The sequence below is a fragment of the Leptonychotes weddellii genome, chromosome 1 (genome assembly GCF_054177405.1).
Source record: "Leptonychotes weddellii isolate Sample4059 chromosome 1, ASM5417740v2, whole genome shotgun sequence".
In the NCBI taxonomy this organism is placed as follows: Eukaryota; Metazoa; Chordata; class Mammalia; order Carnivora; family Phocidae; genus Leptonychotes; species Leptonychotes weddellii.
In genome coordinates, this window is record NC_138369.1 from 1,179,967 (window position 1) to 1,199,092 (window position 19,126).

Sequence of the window (19,126 nt, forward strand, 5' to 3'; positions counted from 1 at the left end):
CGATCCACCATCACAGCGTGGCACAGAGCAGTTCCTGGCCCTGCCGACCCTCCGTGCTCCGCCCAGTCACCCTCCCCCACCCCGGCCACCGCAGATCCTCGTTCCGCCTCCGCGGTTCTGCGGTTTCCAGGACGTCCTAGACCCGGAACCACACGGTGTGCGGCCTTCTCAGCCCGGCTGCTCTCACCCAGGGACGTGCTGCTGAGGCTCCTCCGTGTCTCTGCCTGGCTCGATGGCTCATGTTCAGTGCTGGATGGACCAGCCCATCTACCTGCTCACCTGTTGAAGGGCATCTCACTTGCTTCATCCCTTGACATTTTCGAGAGGTTCTCTGGACTGTCCCAAACAGGCCAGTTCTGTCACCGCCCACAGTTGGCTGTGGGCCCCATCGGCTCCCCAGCTCAGGGACTTGGAGCCCACACCACTCACTTCATGAGCATGTGCCCCAGGAGTCCTGTGACCTCCGGGCCCCTTAGGTGGTTGAGACCACCAGAGCCTAGTGTGCATGGAATGTCCTAGTGAGAAATCTAATTAAATCAGTGTTCCAAGCCTTTCAAATTTCTCAGATCAGAAAAATTTCAAGTCATCACAACTGGGACAGGGTGGGGACAATTTTATCCACCTTCGGACAACAACCTGGTTACGGTCTGCCATTAGCATCACTTCAACACATTTTAACCCAAAAATGTAGGAACGTCAGTGAGGAAATGAAAAGATGTCCTCCTGACTATATTCAAGCGTAAGCAACAGCGGAGGCTGCTGTCCTCGTTTTCACTTGGCCATGGCTGGGCTCCTCTACGACCGAGCAAGTCTCGGCGACCCTGGACAAGCACAGACCCAAAGGCCCTACGCCAACACACATAGCCACTACAGTTCCAGCACTGAAGAGAGGGAGGCTGGAGCAACACAGCAGCCAGAGAGCCCTACCCCCGCCCTGCCCCTCTCCCCAACTCAGCCCCCAGACCCCGTGCACAGTCAGTCGTGACTTTCCTATCACCCTCCTGGCCCACGTCACCCTCGGCCCAAGGGGTGGCAAGGCCCACCTAGGGGGCGGGAACACCATTCAAAAGCCTTTGGTGCAGGGGCGCCGGGGTGGCTTAGTCCGTTAAGTGTTGACTCATGGTTTCCACTCAGGTCGTGATCTCAGGGTCACGGATGGAGCCCTGAGTCGGGCTCTGTGCTCAGTGGGGAGTCTGCTTGAGATTCTCTCTCTCCCTCTGCTCCTTCCCGTGCTCAGGCGCCCCCCAAAATACATAAAATCTTTTTTAAAATAATAAACAAAAGCCTTTGCTGCAAATACATAAAAACAGAAGTAGAGGGTCGCCTGGGTGGCTCAGTCAGTTGGGCGTCTGCCTTCGGCTCAGGTCATGATCCCAGGGTCCTGGGATCGAGCCCTGCGTCAGGCTCCCTGCTCCTCCCTCTGCCTCTGTGGTGCCCCCTGCTTGTGCTTGCTCTCTCTCTCAAGTGGATAATTAAAATCTTAAAAAAAACAAAAACCAAAAAACAGAAATAGACTAAGGGAGTTGGGGACTAGGTGTCTAGGTGTCTAGTGAGGTGCAGTGTCTGTAAATGGGCATGGGTTTCTCTCGGGGGTGATGGAAATGTTCTAACGTGACACTGTGCTGACGGCTGTCCACTTCTGTAAACACTAAAATTCACTGAACCTGGGGGCGCCCGGCTGGCTCAGTCGCAAGAGCATGTGACTCTTGATCTCAGCGTCAGGAGTTCAAGCTCCACATTGGGTATAGAGATAACTTTAAGTAAATGACATTTTTATTTATTTTTTTTTTTTTAAAGATTTTATCTTGAGAGAGAGAAGAGTGCTTGCGCGCATGAGCAGGGGGCAAGGCAGGGGGAGAGAGAGAATCTCAAGCAGACTCCATGCTGAGTGAGGAACCCCATGCGGGGCTCTATCTCACAACTGACCCTGAAATCATGACCTGAGCCGAAATCAGGAGTTGGATGCTTAACCCACTGAGCCACCCAGGCGCCCCATAAATGAGATGTTTAAAAACTTTCACTGAACTTCGAGCTAAAGCAGGTGAACACTATGGTATGTAAATCACACCTCAGTAAAACTGTGTAGAGGAGGGCGCCTGGGTGGCTCAGTTGGTTAAGCGACTGCCTTCGGCTCAGGTCATGATCCTGGAGTCCCTGGATCGAGTCCCGCATCGGGCTCCCTGCTCGGCGGGGAGTCTGCTTCTCCCTCTGACCCTCCCCCCTCTCATGCTCTCTCTATCTCATTCTCTCTCTCAAATAAATAATTAAAATCTTAAAAAAAAAAAAAAGTCCTAGGAAGTTAATACACTAACATTTTTTAGAACAGTGAGGGCCGGGGCGCCTGGGTGGCTCAGTTGGTTAAGCGACTGCCTTCGGCTCAGGTCATGATCCTGGAGTCCCTGGATCGAGTCCCGCATCGGGCTCCCTGCTCGGCAGGGAGTCTGCTTTGCCCTCTGACCCTATCCCCTCTCATGTGTTCTCTCTCATTCTCTCTCTCTCAAAATAAATAAATAAAATCTTTAAAAAAAAAGACTGTGTAGAGGAAAAACCACTGTGGATCATCCAGAATCCCCACGTTAGTCCACAGGGGACCTGGACAGACCTGCTTCCAGTTTTGCAGACGCTCACAGGGCTTCTGCTGTGCCTGCTCTTCTGTGTCCTACAGCAGCAGCCCCTCCTCCCTGCAGCAGGTGCCACCCCCTCCCCCAGACCCGGCCGGACTGATGGAGCTGCCCAGACAGTCAGGTCAAAGGTCCAAGTCCTTCTGCTGAAAGAACATCTGTCCTGTGGACTCCAAGCAGAGGCAGGAGGTGACCCTACACACCAGGGTCCCACCGTAGGGGACAGTGGTGCCAGCACCCACCTGTGAGCCTGGGTGCTGCCTGCCTAACAAGGATAGGATCACAACATGTGGCCCAATTTGTGGCCCACGTAAGCAGCACTGGGGAAACCAAGATGGGAGCGATGGTGAGGCAGGGAGCGCCTGCCATCTCTGTGCCCTCCACAGTCCCCGGGCAAAGCAGGGGAGGGGTCCATGGCTTGGGGGTGGGGGAGGAAGCCCATAGGCAAGCCTCAGACCTCCTAACCTTCAACCTCCCACCCCCACTCCCTAACCAGCAGATCTCCTAGAGCAGAGGGGTGTGTGTGTGCGGGGGGGTGACCGTGCCCCCAGGGGTGCTCCTGGCATCGAGTGCCCAGGGTGGCCCCCACAGTACTGAGGTAAGAGCTGGCTTCCAGCATACCTAGGTCACCCTGCCCTCCTTCTACCACCGCTCCCGGGTGCTCCAAACTGTAGTGCACACCAGAACCACGTGGAGGCTGGTTCGAATGCAGACACAACCCCAATACCAGCCTTGGTCCTCCCAGCCGCCCCACCCACAGCCTGGCTACACACCATGCCTCCGGCCTAGAGCAGGCCCTTTACAAAGCCCCTACAAATGGGCAGCCACACAAACAGGAAAAGCGACAAATGCCCCTAAGAGGCAATGTCACAAGGAATGCAAACGGCCACACACTGAGGAAAGCACACCTAGCCATGTTCTCAGTCAGGGAAGTGAGAACTGCCGTCTGTCCTGCCCATTCCAGATGCACTCCGGAGCACTCACCGCCTGCTGCTGGGACCTGTGTGGGGAAAAGCGCTCCGGCAGGTGGGCAGCGCCCCCCAGCAGCTGGACAGCAATCCCACCCCAGAGAGTCGTTCATAAAAGGCCCCAGACTGGAAACCACCCAGATGTCCAGAACAGCCAAACAGGTAAATAAAGCGCTGCAGACAGAGCACCAGGTTACCCTAACCCTGCAGCAGCGAGCATCAGGAAGGAGCCGGACCCAGAGAATTATGTTTTAGGCAACAGTCTGCCAGACCGTGTAGAGACACAAATTTCAGTGATAAATTATAAGCAAAGCAAGGAAATTACACTCAAAGAACTTAAACTAATTATATATATATATTTTTAAAAATTTATTTACTTATTTATTTGTCAGAAAGAGAAAGAGAACAAGCAGGGGGAGTAGCAGGCAGAGGGAGAGGGAGAAGCAGGCTCCCTGCTGAGCAAGGAACCCGACGCAGGACTCGATCCCAGGACCCTGGGATCATGACCTGAGCCGAAGGCAGACGCTTAACCACCTGAGCCACCGGGTATCCCAAGCTAATTATATTAATTAAACTACATATAACAGGGACGCCTGGGTGGCTCAGTGGGTTAAGGCTCTGCCTTCGGCTCAGGTCCTGGGATCCAGTCCCGCATCGGGCTCCTCGCTCAGCAGGGAGGCTGCTTCTCCCTCTGCCTGCCACTCCCCCTGCTTGTGTGCGTGGCGCTCCCTCTCTCTGGCAGATAGATAAAAACTTCAAAAAATAAAATAAAATAAAATAAAATAAAATAAAATAAAATAAAATAAACTACATAACATCCTATGCACCACAACTTCACAATGAATAAGGATTAGGAAAGAAGCAAATCTAGAAAACGCTATGCATGTCTGTCTGGGACCAGTTTTCCTTGGCTCCCATGCCTGGGAGGGACGCCGGCAGGCTCAGCGCTCGGTCTCTCGAGACTGCCCCCCACCTCTGACCCCGGCCCCCAGCCCAGGAATAGCTGTCACCAGTGCTCTGACCCACCAGCTATGAACTGGAGTTCACATGACCCCCTCCTCTCAGGTTCGATTAATGTGCCAAAGCAGCTCAGAGATCTCAGGAGAGCACCTGTTCACCTTTAGCAGTTGAGTACAGAATAAAGGGCATGGCAGACAATATGATCAACAGCCAGATGAGGAAGTACACAGGGAGGCGTCCAGAACGGTCCCAAGTGTAGGGGCTCCCATCCTTGTGGAGTTGCTTTGCACCCTGCCATCCTCCCAACACACGATCCTTTCGCCAAGACTCTCCCCCAACCCCGCAGTTTAGGGATGTGCCTGACAGATCATTAATTCCATCCCTAGCCCTCTCCCCTCCCCCAAAGATGGGGGTGGGGCTGAAAGTTCCAAGCTTCTAATCATGGTCTCTCTGGTGCCTTGCTCCCATCCAGGAGCCCACCAGGTCATCTCATTAGAATGAAACACTTCTGTTGCCCAGGAAATGCCAACAGATCTAGAGCTCAGGGTCAGGAACTGGGGGCAGAGAACAAATACGTAAACAAGGATGTTCCTAATACCTTTATTGTTTAGGAAATGACAAAGACTTTAGGAGCTCTGTGCCTAGAGCGAGGGACAAAGACCAAAATATATATTTCTCAAATCACAATATCACAGGGTCCAACAACATGGTCACAATGTAGGAGACACAGGGTGCATGGATGAAGGGAAGAGCATTAAGGAATTTGGGGAGATTTTTATCAATGTGGGTCAGCGGTTCCCCTGGGCAATGTCTGGGGATGTCTGTGGTTATCACGATGAGATGCTCCTGGCAGCGAGTGGGTGGGGCCAGGGATGCTGCTCAGCTCCCACAGTGCCAGGGACAGACCCCACCCCCCAAATGATCCAGTCCTGAATGTCAGCAATGCCGAGGGGAGAGACCCTGATTCAGGGTAATGACCCGTGTTATTAAAGAAAAAAAATAACTCAGTTCAAATTTAGTATCGGATTCTCCTCAGAAGTTGTTAAAATAAAAGGAACCTCTCACAAACAGCCACAAAGCCCTGAGTGCCTGACCCAGGCCAGACATGACCTGCGCTTCAGTAACCGTCCCTGGAGCGGACTCTGGTCCCGCGTGCGCCTCCACGGCCTGACAGGCCCCACCACCAACCTCCTGGGTTGAGCCTCAGGAAACTGCGATTTTTGAGATCAGAAACAACAGAGTATCAGCAATTCCATACAGTTCAATCTTAATCCCAGATTACATGTTATTTCAAAATACTACTCTACGCAAACTGAATGAAGTTCTGAAACACCAGTTAAATGGGCTGGAAGTGTTTATACCCAAGCAAATCCAAGTGGACATTATTCAGATACTAGTAGATCCACTCAGGGCCCGTGCCTAAGGAAGTGAAGCCACTTAAATGCTGGGAAATAAACTAGAGCACATCCAGACCAGGGAGTGGGACATGTTAAAGATCCGTGGGAGGTCTTCATATGCTGTACCCTGGAAAGCAGTAAGGACCACTACACTAACCGGCCAGGTGCAGAACAGAATCTTTTCTAAGTAAACTCTATGCCCAACATGAGGCCTGAACTCATAACCCCGAGATCAAGAGTCGCAGGCTCCACGGACTGAGCCGGCTGGGAACCCCAGGATGCAGAACAGAATCTTAACAGACACTCAGAATTGCCCACGATTTCTATGCACAGAAAAAACACTCAAAGCATATACTCCAAACTGAGTTACAGGGCGGGAGCTTTTCCCTTTTTCTTTAATATAAACACCGAGCAGGGGCACCTGGGTGACTCAGTCAACTGTCTGCCTTCGACTCAGGTCATGATCCCAGAGTGCTGGGATGGAATCCAGCATCGGGCTCCCCACTGAGCGGGGGAGTCTGCTTCTCCCTCTCCCTTCACTCCACTCATGCTCTTTCTCACTCTCAAATAAATAATTAAAATCTTAAAAAAAAAGGTGGGGGGAACGCCTGGGTGGCTCAGTCGGTTGGGCATCTGCCTTCAGCTCCGGTCATGATCCCAGTGTCCTAGGATCGAGCCCCACGTAGGGCTCTCTGCTCGGAGGAAGCCTGCTTCTCCCTCTCCCTGCTGCTCCCCCTGCTTATACTCTTTCTGTGTCAAATAAATAAAATCTTAAAAAAAAAAAATCTCTTAAAAAACAAACAAACCACCCAACGTATTTTTAAAACTACGGGTATGGGGGCGCCTGGGTGGCTCAGTCGGTTAAGCGACTGCCTTTGGCTCAGGTCATGATCCTGGAGTCCCGGGATCGAGTCCCGCATCGGGCTCCCTGCTCGGCGGGGAACCTGCTTCTCCCTCTGACCCTCCCCCCTCTCATGAGCTCTCTCTCTCTCTCATTCTGTCTCAAATAAATAAATAAAATCTTTAAAAAAACAAAAAACAAACAAACAAAAACTACAGGTATGACTCTACAGCTTAAAAAAACTGAAAAAACAGCTTTCTCCCAAATATGAAGAGTACTCAGAAGAATAAATTTAGAAGTCATTTGGGTATTTCCCCCTGATCATATCCAAAGTTTAGAAGCAAGGAATTCATAAATGGATTTCCCCCTACCTGCCAACATTGTTTGTGCTCTATCTTAAGGATACCTTAAGGATTAAAAATAAACTCAAGCACTCTAGAAATGTATGAATTAGACCAGTTTTTCAAACTTTTTGGACTCATTTTAAGAAATATGTTTCCACAGTAACCCAATATGCATGCATGCACGCAGCTGAAATAAGTTTCAATAACCAGCAGTTACTCTGCGTGCGTGAGGGACTGGGATTTTCTAGTTTCTTCTTTAACATAACCCATTAAATTGAATTCACAACCCACTAAGGGGTTGCAGGCTGAGATTTGGAATAGCCAAGCAGACAGCTTCATGGGGTGGTCTGGTGCTCGCTCACAGAAGCCCACATTCCAGCACCACTATATCCTCAGAAGCGCACAGTGAGGTGGGGAGGTGGCTGTCACCCCCACCGTATAGGGGAGGCTCTCCCCATCTCACCCAGTCAAATAGGCCCAAGAGCCTGGACGCAGGTCTCCCAACATCACACAACACGAGTAAATTCCTGTGAATCATGCTGCATTTCCACGTGGCTTTCAAGGCCCATTTGAGCCTATTTGTAGGATGCCACACAGAAGTTTTAAGCTAAAATCTACTATAAGCAGTACACCTTGAGGGCACTAGAGCGCTGCAGAAAACGCATGTCCTTGCTGGGGTGCAGTGGGTAGAAGGGAAGGGCCTACTGGAGCCACAGAGTGGGGAACTAGAAGAGTAGCAAGTCATCTGCTGCGTGTGTAGGGGCGTAGAGAACATCTGGGGTCAGAACGGGGGCCTCAGTAACCAGCCTCCAGATCACCACGATCTTCTGGTGAGGAGACCATGGCACCACGACGTCACGTCCTCGGAGAATCGCCCACAGGTCAAGGGCAGGACCCACACAGAACCCTGGCCTTGATGACTTCCGACAGCAGCCTCTTCCACCACCAACACCCCCGTTAAAAGGGCCCCAAGGGTGGAGATGGTGCCAGTGATTCTCAGTGAATCAAGTATGGCCTGGGGAACGGCCAGGGACAGTGGGCATCCCCCTAAACGCGAGCTGCCCTACCTGGAGTGGGCCAGGGTCCCTCCCGGGAATCCCAGAACAGGCTGCTCACTAACAGCCACTAACAGAGACAGAACAATCAGGAGCTCAGCCAGTGCACACAAGAAACCTGAGGGTGTGAACCTGTCCACATCCGGACGCCTGGCCACTCTGGGTAAGTACAATCCAGCCCAACCGCCTACTTCTTTCTCCAAGTCAAAGACACTGGGGTCCAGGACTGAGATGCACAATGTAACCAACACTGCCCCAGGCAAAACCCAGGCGCAGCGGGGGAAGGAAGGAAGGATGGAAATGACCTAAAATAACCCCACTACTTTTTGGGGAGGTCACGCCCATTCTGAAGACGTGCAACAGCGCGGCAGGAACTCAGGCCCAGCAGATGGACCTGGGCTGAGGGTGCCTCCCAACAAATTCGCGGACTTCTCTGCACCTCGCAGCCGATACTGCCGCTTTTCCCGCCGCCATCGTGAGCAGGGCGGGAGAGCCCGGTGGTGGGACCGGCTCCTCAGGGCGCCGCTCCCTCCCCCAGGAAAGCGCGGTGCTCGCTCCCGACCCCTCGTGTGTGCGTGGGCTCCAGGAAGCCAGCGGCCTGATGGCCACTAACTGTCCCCATTCCTCTCAAATCTAGGTCACGGGCTGGGGGGAGGGGCGGAGAAGGAAATGGTGCCCGCGGTTACGATTCTACTTCTGGAAAACCTTCCCCTCGCCCTGCCTTTAGGGTTTCTAGCTGAATGCGGCTTCCCCATTCCAGGATCCCTCAGCGGCTTCCGTACTTCGAATCAGGGCTCCCGCTGCCTCCCCCCCTCCCTGGGAGGGGCGGCCCACCTTCCCGGGGACCGGGCCCGGGACGCAAGGCCCGATTCCGGACGGGGCCCCAGACAGCGACCTGGACGCGCACTAACGGGGCGGCCCACGGAGAGGAAAGTCCCCCGAGCAGGAGTCCAGAGCCCTGGACAGGGGCGAGGGCCCTCCCAAGTCTCTTCCGCGGACACCTGCGGGAAGGAGGGAGGCGGGCGTCCCACCCCCGGCGGGTAAGCGGAAGCCTCGGGGGCCACCGAGCGGCAGGGCGCCCCAGGTGATCCGACACACACGGGAGGCAAGGGAGGTCCTGAGAACTGCGGCTCGGGTCCCGCCAGGGGCCGTCTTCGGCCCTCGGGGGTGCACTGAGGCTCGGGCAGAAAGTGGGCGTGGGGTGGCTCGAGTCGGGGGCGGGGCTTCGGGGACGAGCTGGAGGCCGGAGTCGGGGTGCAGGTCGGTCCCGGGGCCGAGGTCGGGCAGAGCCAGGCCGGCCCCGCGCGGCGCGCCGGGCTCACCTCGTCCTCTTTGTGGTTGCGGATGCCGCGCACCAGGTCCTGCAGGTTCTTGTCGAACATGCGGTCGATGCTGCCCTTGACCATCTTGAGGGCCATCGCGGCGGACGCCGCCGGGCTCGAGCCCCGAGAGGCCCGCGGCGGGGCACCGTGCGGGGGCCCGGGGGCCGCGCTTGCCGCCCGCGGAGCGCTGCGTTGCCGGCTGCCGCGGCGGGGCGTACTCCCAGGCCAGGTCGGCGGCTGTCCGCGGGGCGGCGGCGGCTACGACCTGCTCCGCAGGCCGCGCTCGCACTCCCGCTCCCCTCAGGCTCCGCGCCGCGCCGCGCCGCTCGCAAATGGCGGACAAGATGGCGGCGGGTCAGCTGACGACGGGCGCTCCGACTCGGCGGCCCGCCCCCGGAAGCCCCGCCTCCCGGGAAAGCCCCGCCCCGCCCCCTCCGGGCCACCACGTTTCCCTGGCGACGCCGGCCGCCCAATGGAAACGCGGACAACGCCCTCGCCGTCCGCTCAGCCGCGCCCCCTCGGCTCAGGGCTTTCCCCTCTCACTGGTCAGGACCTCCATAGCTCCACCCACTTCCTCACTTCGGGTTCTAGCCACGCCCCCCAGGGGCGCCTTCCCTGCCCCGCCCCTCAACGAAGTGACAGCTGTGGGTGGGGTCTGCTGTGGGCGGGGCTCCCACGTGGAGCTTCTCGGGCGAGTTCCTGGGAAGGAATCCCGCTCCGCCTTTTCCGAATCGCAACGCTGACACTGCTCGAGAATTTCCACAGCCGGCGCTGCGGTGAGCGGATGCTGGGTCTCCTGCGTGTCTCACACACAAAACCCTGTGATATGGGCAGGACAGGAATTAGCATGCCCACATGGAGAAACGGAGGCCCGGAGCTGGAGCTGCAACGTGGTCTCCATTCCACAGACGGTTGTGGGGCCTGCTGGGCGCCAGGCACGCCGGGGGCGCGGGCTGCAGGCAGTGGGGGACGCGTGGCGCCCTCCGCAGGCACCGCCGCGAGAGGGAAGACGCAAGCCGCAAACGGGGATAAGCTAGAGGCGGTATGCATATCTGAGCGAGGACTGCCATCCACGATGTAGTTAAGCGGAAAAAAGCGGAACAAAACGGAAATTCCAGCAAATCGTGGAGAGAAAACCAACCCGGTTCAAGTCCGGCAAAAGGCGAACATGCACTTCACAAAGAAAACACCCCCGTGGCCAAAAGATATAAAGGGAAAGGCCACTGGCCAGCAGGGAGATGCCCATTTAAACGACAGTGAGATGCCTCTCTGCCTCTATGAGGGTGGCTAAAATGAGAAAGTGTGACGACACCAAGTGTCGGAATGATGTGGAGCAATTAGAATTCTCCTTTTGCTCTCCAGGTAGCGATACACAACTACACGGCTACACTGGAAGTCCGGCTGGCTGTATGCTGTGGGGCGGTCTGTTTCTTTGTTTTTTATTTTTCTTAAGATTTTATTTATTTATTTGACAGAGAGAGACACAGCGAGAGAGGGAACACAAGCAGGGGGAGTGGGAGAGGGAGAAGCAGGCTTCCCGCGGAGCAGGGAGCCCGATGCGGGACTCGATCCCAGGACCCTGGGACCCTGACCCGAGCCGAAGGCAGACGCTTAACCGACTGAGCCACCCAGGCGCCCCTGTTACTTTGTTTTTTTAAAGTAAACTTTACCCCCAATGTGGGACACGAACTCGTGAGCCCAAGGTCAAAATTCGCATGCTCAGGGGCGCCTGGGTGGCTCAGTCGTTAAGCGTCTGCCTTCGGCTCGGGTCATGGTCCCAGGGTCCTGGGATCGAGCCCCGCATCGGGCTCCCTGCTCCGCGGGAAGCCTGCTTCTCCCTCTCCCACTCCCCCTGCTTGTGTTCCTTCTTTCGCTGTGTCTCTCTCTGTCAAATAAATTTTAAAAATCTTTTTTAAAAAATTGCATGCTCTACCGACTGAGGCAGTCAGACACTCCTGGCTACATTCTTTCTTTCTCTCTCTCTGACAAATAAATAAAACAGTGAGACACAGCCAGAGAGTGAACACAAGCAGGGGGAGTGGGAGAGGGAGAAGCAGGCTTCCCGCCGAGCAGGAGCAGGTGCCCCTAAATAAAATCTTTTTTAAGAAAGGATTAGGTGACTCATTATAGGTTACAGAACTGTACGGAGGAGAGCTGGAGACTGGATGGGTAAGGTCTGGCATATCCATGCAATAGATCCCTGACCAGCTGATAAAAAGACTGTAGGGGGTAACTGCTGTGGGAATTGTCCTCCCACCCTAAACAGCTGGAGAACTGGACAAAACATATGAAACAATGGGCTTCAGACAGCTTACGATAGGCAGTGCAGGACTACGACCACTGAGAGAAGGGAAAAAAACAAGAGGAGCTCTACCGTTGCTCCTGGACTCTGCCTGTAGGTGAGATCCAGGCTGTGGTCAGGGGGGGAAACCCCAAACACAACACAATGGTTTCACAAAGTGAGGAGACAAAGATGGGAGATGAGTGAGGTCAAGGTGGCTAGAATTCTCAGGGCAATGTACCAGACAGCAGGGAACTGTCTTGAGAAAAAGCTCATAAATTTTCACAGGGGCCCACACGAGTCTTTGGAGGACTATCACTGTGTGTGCACACGGTGAAGCTTCACCAGGTCAGGCAAAAAACAATGGCTGAGAAACAGGGGGAATAAAAATAAACTTCTAGTCCAAAAAAGTACAGTGTGAAAAATGCTTACTGCATGGAATTAGCAATAGAGTAGACATTGGGGAAGAAATGATTAGTGAAGTTAAAGATTTTAAAATAAAAACTATCTAAAATGAGGGGAGCCTGGGTGGCTCAGTCGTTAAGTGTCTGCCTTCGGCTCAGGTCATGATCCCAGGGTCCTGGGATCGAGCCCCGTCAAATCTTTAAAAAAAAACCTATTTAAAATGAAACACATGGAGGACAAAAATGCTTTTAAGATGAACAGAACCTCAGTGATCTGCAAGATAATATCAGGTAATCTAACATACATATAATTGGAGTCCTTCTAGGGAAAAGAAGGAAAAAAGCACACCCAGGCACATTATAATTAAAGTATCAGAGGAGTGCCCGGCTGGCTTAGGCAGGGGAGTGAGTGACTCTTGATCTCAGGGTCATGGGTTCGAGCCCCATGTGGGGCATGGAGATTACCTTAAAAAAATAAAAATAGGGCGCCTGGGTAGCTCAGTTAGTTAAAGTGTCTGCCTTCGGCTTATGTCATGATCTCAGGGTCCTGGGATCCAGTCCTGCATTGGGGTCCCTGCTCAGTGGGGAGTCTGCTTCTCCCTCTGCCTCTGCTGTTCCCCCTGTCTGTACTCTCTCTCTCTCTCTGACAAATAAATAAATAAAATATTTTTAAAAAAGATTTATTATAAACTTATAGTAATTGAAATAATAAGAAGACAAAAGAGAGTCCAAAGAGTAGATTCATGCTTATATTGTCAATTGATTTACAACAAAACTGCCAAATAACTCAATGGGAGAGAGAATAGCCTTTTCAGCAAATGGTGCTGTAACACCTGAATATCAAAATAGAAAAAAAGTTGTCCTTACTTTTTTTTTTTTTAAGATTTTTTTTAAAATTTTATTTATTTATTTGAGAGAGAGAATGAGAGAGAGAGCACATGAGAGGGGGGAGGGTCAGAGGGAGAAGCAGGCTCCCCGCCGAGCAGGGAACCCGATGCGGGACTCGATCCCGGGGCTCCAGGATCATGACCTGAGCCGAAGGCAGTTGCTTAACCAACTGAGCCACCCAGGCGCCCCTTTTTTAAGATTTTTTAAAAGTAGTCTTTACACCCAGCATGGGGCTTGAACTCATGACCCTGAGATTAAGAGTTGCATGCTCTACTGACTAAGCCAGCCAGCCACTCCGTCCTTACTCTTAATATACATACACAAATATAATTGAGAATAGATCATAGACCTAAATATAAAGGCTAAAATTTAAAACTTCTGGAGGAAAACATAGGAGAAAGTTTTTATGACTTTTGTTAGGAACAGATTTTTTTTTTTTTGATAGGTTACAAAAACCATGAACCATTTTTTTGAAAGCAGTAAGACAGACTTTACCAAAATTAAAAAAAAAAATGCTCTTCAAGCAAATGTTTAAATAATGATAAGGCAAGGGGTGCCTGGGTGGCTCAGTCGTTAAGCGTCTGCCTTCGGCTCAGGTCATGGTCCCAGGGTCCTGGGATCGGGCCCCGCATTGGGCTCCTGCTCGGCGGGAAGCCTGCTTCTCCCTCTCTCACTCCCCCTGCTTGTGGAAAGCCTGCTTCTCCCTCTCCCACTCCCCCTGCTTGTGTTCCCTCTCTCACTGTGTCTCTCTCTGTCAAATAAATAAAATCTATAAAAAAAAAATGATAAGGCAAGCACCAACTGGAGAAAGTACTCACAATACATATATGTGACAAATAAAAAGAAAATACTAAGAAACAATAGGAAAATAAGCCAACCAATTTCTTAAATAGGTAAGTAGATTCCAACAGCAGATACTTTACCAAAGAAGATTATGGATATCCAATAAGCACATGAAAAGATACTTGCCATAATTAGTCATTAAGGAAATGCTCCCCAATGGGATATCACAATATATCTATTAGAAAGATTAAATTTAAAGGTCTGTTAACACCAAGTATTGGCAAAGATGCACAGCAATTGGAACTTATATGCATGACTGGAGTAAACACAAAATGGCACAACCACTTTGGAAAATGGTTTAGCAGTTTCTTACAAAGTTAAAGGTACATTTACCATGTGTGCCAGCAATCCCACTCTTGGGTATTTACCCAAGAGAAATTAAAACATATTTCCAAACACTGACTTGTATGCAAATGATCACGGCATCTTTATTTGTAATGGCCCAAAAGTGGAAACAATTTAAATATCCGTCAATAGATGGATGGACTAAAAAAACCGAAACACGGTGGCATGTCCATCCAATGGAATACGTCTCAACAATGACATGAACTACTGATGCACACAACAACTTGGATGAATTTCAAAAACATTATACCACATAAGAGAAGCCAGACCCAAAACACTACACACTGTATGCTTCCATTCTATGGAATTCAAAAAACACTGGAAAACAATATTGACAGAAAATGTATCAGTGAAGGCCTGAGGGCAGCGGAGGAGGGTTCACTGTAAAGGAGAGAGAACTTTGGGGTGATGGAAATGTGCTATATTGTGATTGTGGTATAGTTATGCAACCATAAACAACTGACAAAACTAGGGGTGCCTGGGTGGCTCAGTCGATTAAGCATGTGACTCTTTTTTTTCTTAATTTTTTTTTTAAGATTTTTATTTATTTGACAGAGAGAGACACAGCGAGAGAGGGAACACAAGCAGGGGGAGTGGGAGAGGGAGAAGCAGGCTTCCCGCCGAGCGGGGAACCTGATGCGGGGCTCGATCCCAGGACCCTGGGATCACGACCTGAGCCAAAGGCAGACGCTTAACGACTGAGCCACCCAGGCGCCCCAGCATTTGACTCTTGATTACAGCTTAGGTCATGATCCTAGTGAGATCGAGTCCTGCATCAGGCTCTGCACTCAGCACAAGTCTACTTGGGATTCTCATTCTCTCTCTCTCTGCCCCTCTCCCCACCGCTCTCTCTCTCCCTCTGTAATAAATAAATAAATAATAAATAAATAAATAAATAAATAAATAAATAAATAAATAAATAAATAAAATCTTTAAAAAAACCTGTCAAAACTTATCAAACTGTAATATAACAGTAAGTGAATTTAATTGTATGTAAAGTATGCTTCAATAAAGCTGAGGGGGAAATGCTACAAGTGGGGGGGAAAACGTTACATTGTCAGGAAAAAAATGTAAAACATGGAAAAAGATACATCATCCCAACACTAATCATAAGAAATCTGGAGTAGCTGTATTTTTATCAGAAAAAAAAAGAATTCAAAACAAATAATATTATCAGAGATAAAGAAGGACATTACAAAATGTTGTAGGGGTGAATTCATCAAGAGGACATAACAATCCTAGGGGGGCCTGGGTGGCTCAGCCATTAAGCGTCTGCCTTCAGCTCAGGTCATGATCCCAGGGTCCTGGGATCGAGCCCTGCATCAGGCTCTCTGCTCAGCAGGAAGCCTGCTCCTCCCTCTCCCACTCCCCCTGCTCGTGTTCCCTCTCTCACTGTGTCTCTCCCTGTCAAATAAATAAAAATCTTAAAAAAAAAAAGAGGACATAACAATCCTAAACATGTATGCCCCTAATAACTATGTTCAAAATACACGAAGCAAAACTTGACTAGAATGAAAAGAAAAAATAGTCAAATCCACAATCATGGCAAGAGATTTCAATATCCCTCTCTCAGTAATTTGTAGAGTAAATAGAAAATCAGTTAAGATATAGAAGACTCGAACACCACTATCAACCAATAAGAGTAGTATATACATTCTCTTCAAAAGCACATGGAATATTCATCAAGATGATTGGATAATGAGTTGGGTCATGAAATATGTCTCAATATGTACAAAATATTTCATGACTACAATGTAACTGAATTGGAAATTAATAATAGATACCTGGAAAACCCCAAAATATCCCTCTAAAATCAATAAATATCTTAGGGAAGATATTTTGAGACTATGTAATATCTTGCTTCTCATCCTATTTTTCCTCTGATATTTTAGAATTTATTGCATCTATTGATTTCAGATTTGCTGGGACACTGCATACCTTTTGGCTTTTCTATCTCATGGCCTTCCTCAAAAAGCCCTCCTCCTCATGCCCCAATATCCTCTCCCCAGGTGAAAACCACTGTTAGCATTTGGGGATGTCTCCTTCCAGACGCTTCTCTCTACATTTATGCATGTTGGTATCTACCTGTTCCATCTGGGAGTGAATGCACTTTCATACAAAGAGAGCATGCTGATCTGTTGCTTGCCTTCCCTTACCAATATATCTTGGATGCTGTTGTTAGCAGAAAAATGGCCCATAAAGATGTCCACATCCTAATCTCTGGGACCCGTGGATATGTCACGTCACATGGCTAAAGGAATTTTATTAATAAGGACCCTAAGATGGGGATGACCCTGGACTACCAGTGGGGAGGGAAGGCAGCGTCCTTACAAGGACCACACAAGAGGGAGGCAGAGGGTGGGAGTCCGAGATGGGAAGAGCCCGCACTGCTGACTGTGAGGATGGAGGAGGGGTTGTGGGCCCAGGATGCGGCACCTCTGGAAGCTGAATAAGGCAGAAGATGGGTCTCCCTGGGGCCCCCAGAAGGAACCAGCCCTGCCCATGCCTGGGTATAGCCAAGTGAAACCCTAGTCGGACTTGTGACCCCCGGAGTGTAGTGAAGAATCCTTTTGACAAGGGCCAATTTTTGGCAAGGGTTATGGTGGGCTGCCTGCAATATCAGGGACAGCCAGCAGAGAGCAGTGCTAGCCAGGCTCAGAGAAGGCACCGCTCTTCTCTGAAACGTTCTTGTCTTGGAGCCCTGAGCATGCATCCTGGCCAGAGGTTTGGGCATCCGTGACCAATTCCAGCTCCAGCCCTAAATCAGTTCTCTCATCTATAAATGACCCATCCATGCATCATCCATCCATCAATCATCCATGCATCCATCATCCATCCCCCATCCATTATCCATCCATCCATCCAACCAACCATCCATCCATCCATCCATCCATCCATCCATCCATCCATCCATCTATCCATCCTCCCATCTGTCCATCCTTCTTTCTACTCATCCATTCATTCAACAACAACATACTGAGTGTCTACCGTGTACTGACTTTGGCAATGAAAAGAGATGGAGGACAAAGTCATAACCAAGGGAAGTTTTGGGGAAGTGACCAGGCAGGTGTCAGAACAAAGTGAAAGGTTAGAACAAACTTAGCATGGTGGGAGAACAGAGAGAAAGCTGGTGTGATTGGAGGGTAAGTGAGGAGGGGAGTAGAAGGTGAGCGTTCATAGAACGTCTGTGCTATACCCCACATGTGTTCTTCTATTTTGATCCTCAAGACAATGGGTGAGGCTTATCTCAATTTGCTCTTGATAGCAGAGGCTTAGAGAAGTGAGGTCAATTAATCAAAACCCCACAGCTACTAAGTTGCCAGATTTGGACCCAGGTGTCACATTTGTCTCCTGCTCCCAGCTACCTTTGGACTCTTTTGTAACTGTGTCACCATTAACAGACTCTTTCTTCTGCACTTGGTTTCACTGCTTTGAAGCTCTTTTGGTCCAATAATGTGGACACCTGTATCAGTCAGCAAGTGTTGTGATAATACTGTGTAACAAACTACACCAAAACTCAGTAGCTTTGAAAATAATCATCTATTCTCATCTTTAGGTTCGTCGGGCATCTGTAGAGCTAACCTTATCTTAGCTGGTCTTGGTTCCAAGGTTCATGCTGCCCTACATGTCTTCCTTGCAGGGTGTGCTGGTCAATGTTTAATAGCATTTTGGGGGTGGGGGTGGGGGTGTTTGTCACCTTTGCCAATATCTGTGGTGTAAATACTCCCACTGGGGCTGATCTCAGTTGACCATTATGACATCACTGAGTGCAGAGTTGGAAAGAGGTGCGCAGTGGTGGACCATTATACACTTAGTCCATTTGGGCTGCTATAACAAAAATACCATAGATGGGAGGGGCTAACCTATAGACAAGAGACATTTATTTCTCACAGTTTTGGATGATGGGAAGTCCAAGTTCAAGTGGCTGGCAGATTTGGTGATTTGGTGTCTGGTGAGGACCTGCTTCTTGATTCACAGATAGCTGTCTCTTCTCTGTGTCCACATGTGGTAGAAGGGATGAGAGAGCTATCTGGGGTCATTTTTTATAAGCACACCAATCCCACTCATGAGAACTCCACCTTCATGACCTAATCACCCCCCAAAGGCCCCACCTCCAAATTTCAACACACTGGGGGTTGGGTTTCAAGATACAAATCTGTAGGGGACAGTACTGATGCAATTCACATAAATAGCCTGAAAATATAACCTATTTGTATCTATATAATCTGAGGCATGTGCAAAATGTGATCAATAACACCAAGAGAATGGTAAAACAAATGGGAATAGTAAGTTTTGAGTATTGATCACCTTTGTTTTAAATATAACTTATTTAAGTGTATATTCATATAATTTAACTTCTAACACTGGCTGTGTCTAAAACCCAGGTCACCAAATACCTAAATGTTTAACAATTGGTCTTTATGAGCCAGTGCAAGCTGACTTGAGCACATTGCTGGCTCCATGTGTGATGGTTCAAACCCTCCTGGGGCCAGGCTACACCCAGGGGTCGTGTTCCACCCCGGGCCACTGGTGAGCACCTGCTCTCATCCTATTGGCCAGAGCAAGTCAGGGGCATCTCACCCCATGGGGCAGGGACATACTTCCTACAGTTAGAAAACTTTCAGCCTCACCTGACTGTGTTGACACAGGGAGGGGTTAGGAATATGGAAGAATAAAACAAGGAACCACATCTGCCATTGTGTCTCCCTCCCCACCTTTTAAAATAATAGCAGTTATGGAGATGTGCCTAGGAAAGCTCACCTTCCTCCTGTGGGTGTCTCCTTTGCTCTCACACCATCGCGTTGACAACACTCTAACACCAAATGTGACATCAGCTGGGAGCCCTACAATCTAACA

The 19,126-nt window shown here is 50.3% G+C and overlaps 1 protein-coding gene across 1 annotated transcript in view; it reads right to left on the reverse strand.

The window, feature by feature from the left end:
• The window catches only part of AP3D1 (adaptor related protein complex 3 subunit delta 1), a 39,534-nt gene extending 29,825 nt beyond the window's left edge, over positions 1 to 9,709 (reverse strand). Inside the window, exon 1 of the mRNA XM_081830048.1 lies at positions 9,509 to 9,709. Coding sequence (XP_081686174.1) covers positions 9,509 to 9,604 — 96 coding nt within the window. The 5' untranslated portion in view covers positions 9,605 to 9,709. The remainder of the gene's footprint in view (positions 1 to 9,508) is intronic.
• Positions 9,710 to 19,126: the final 9,417 nt, after the last annotated feature.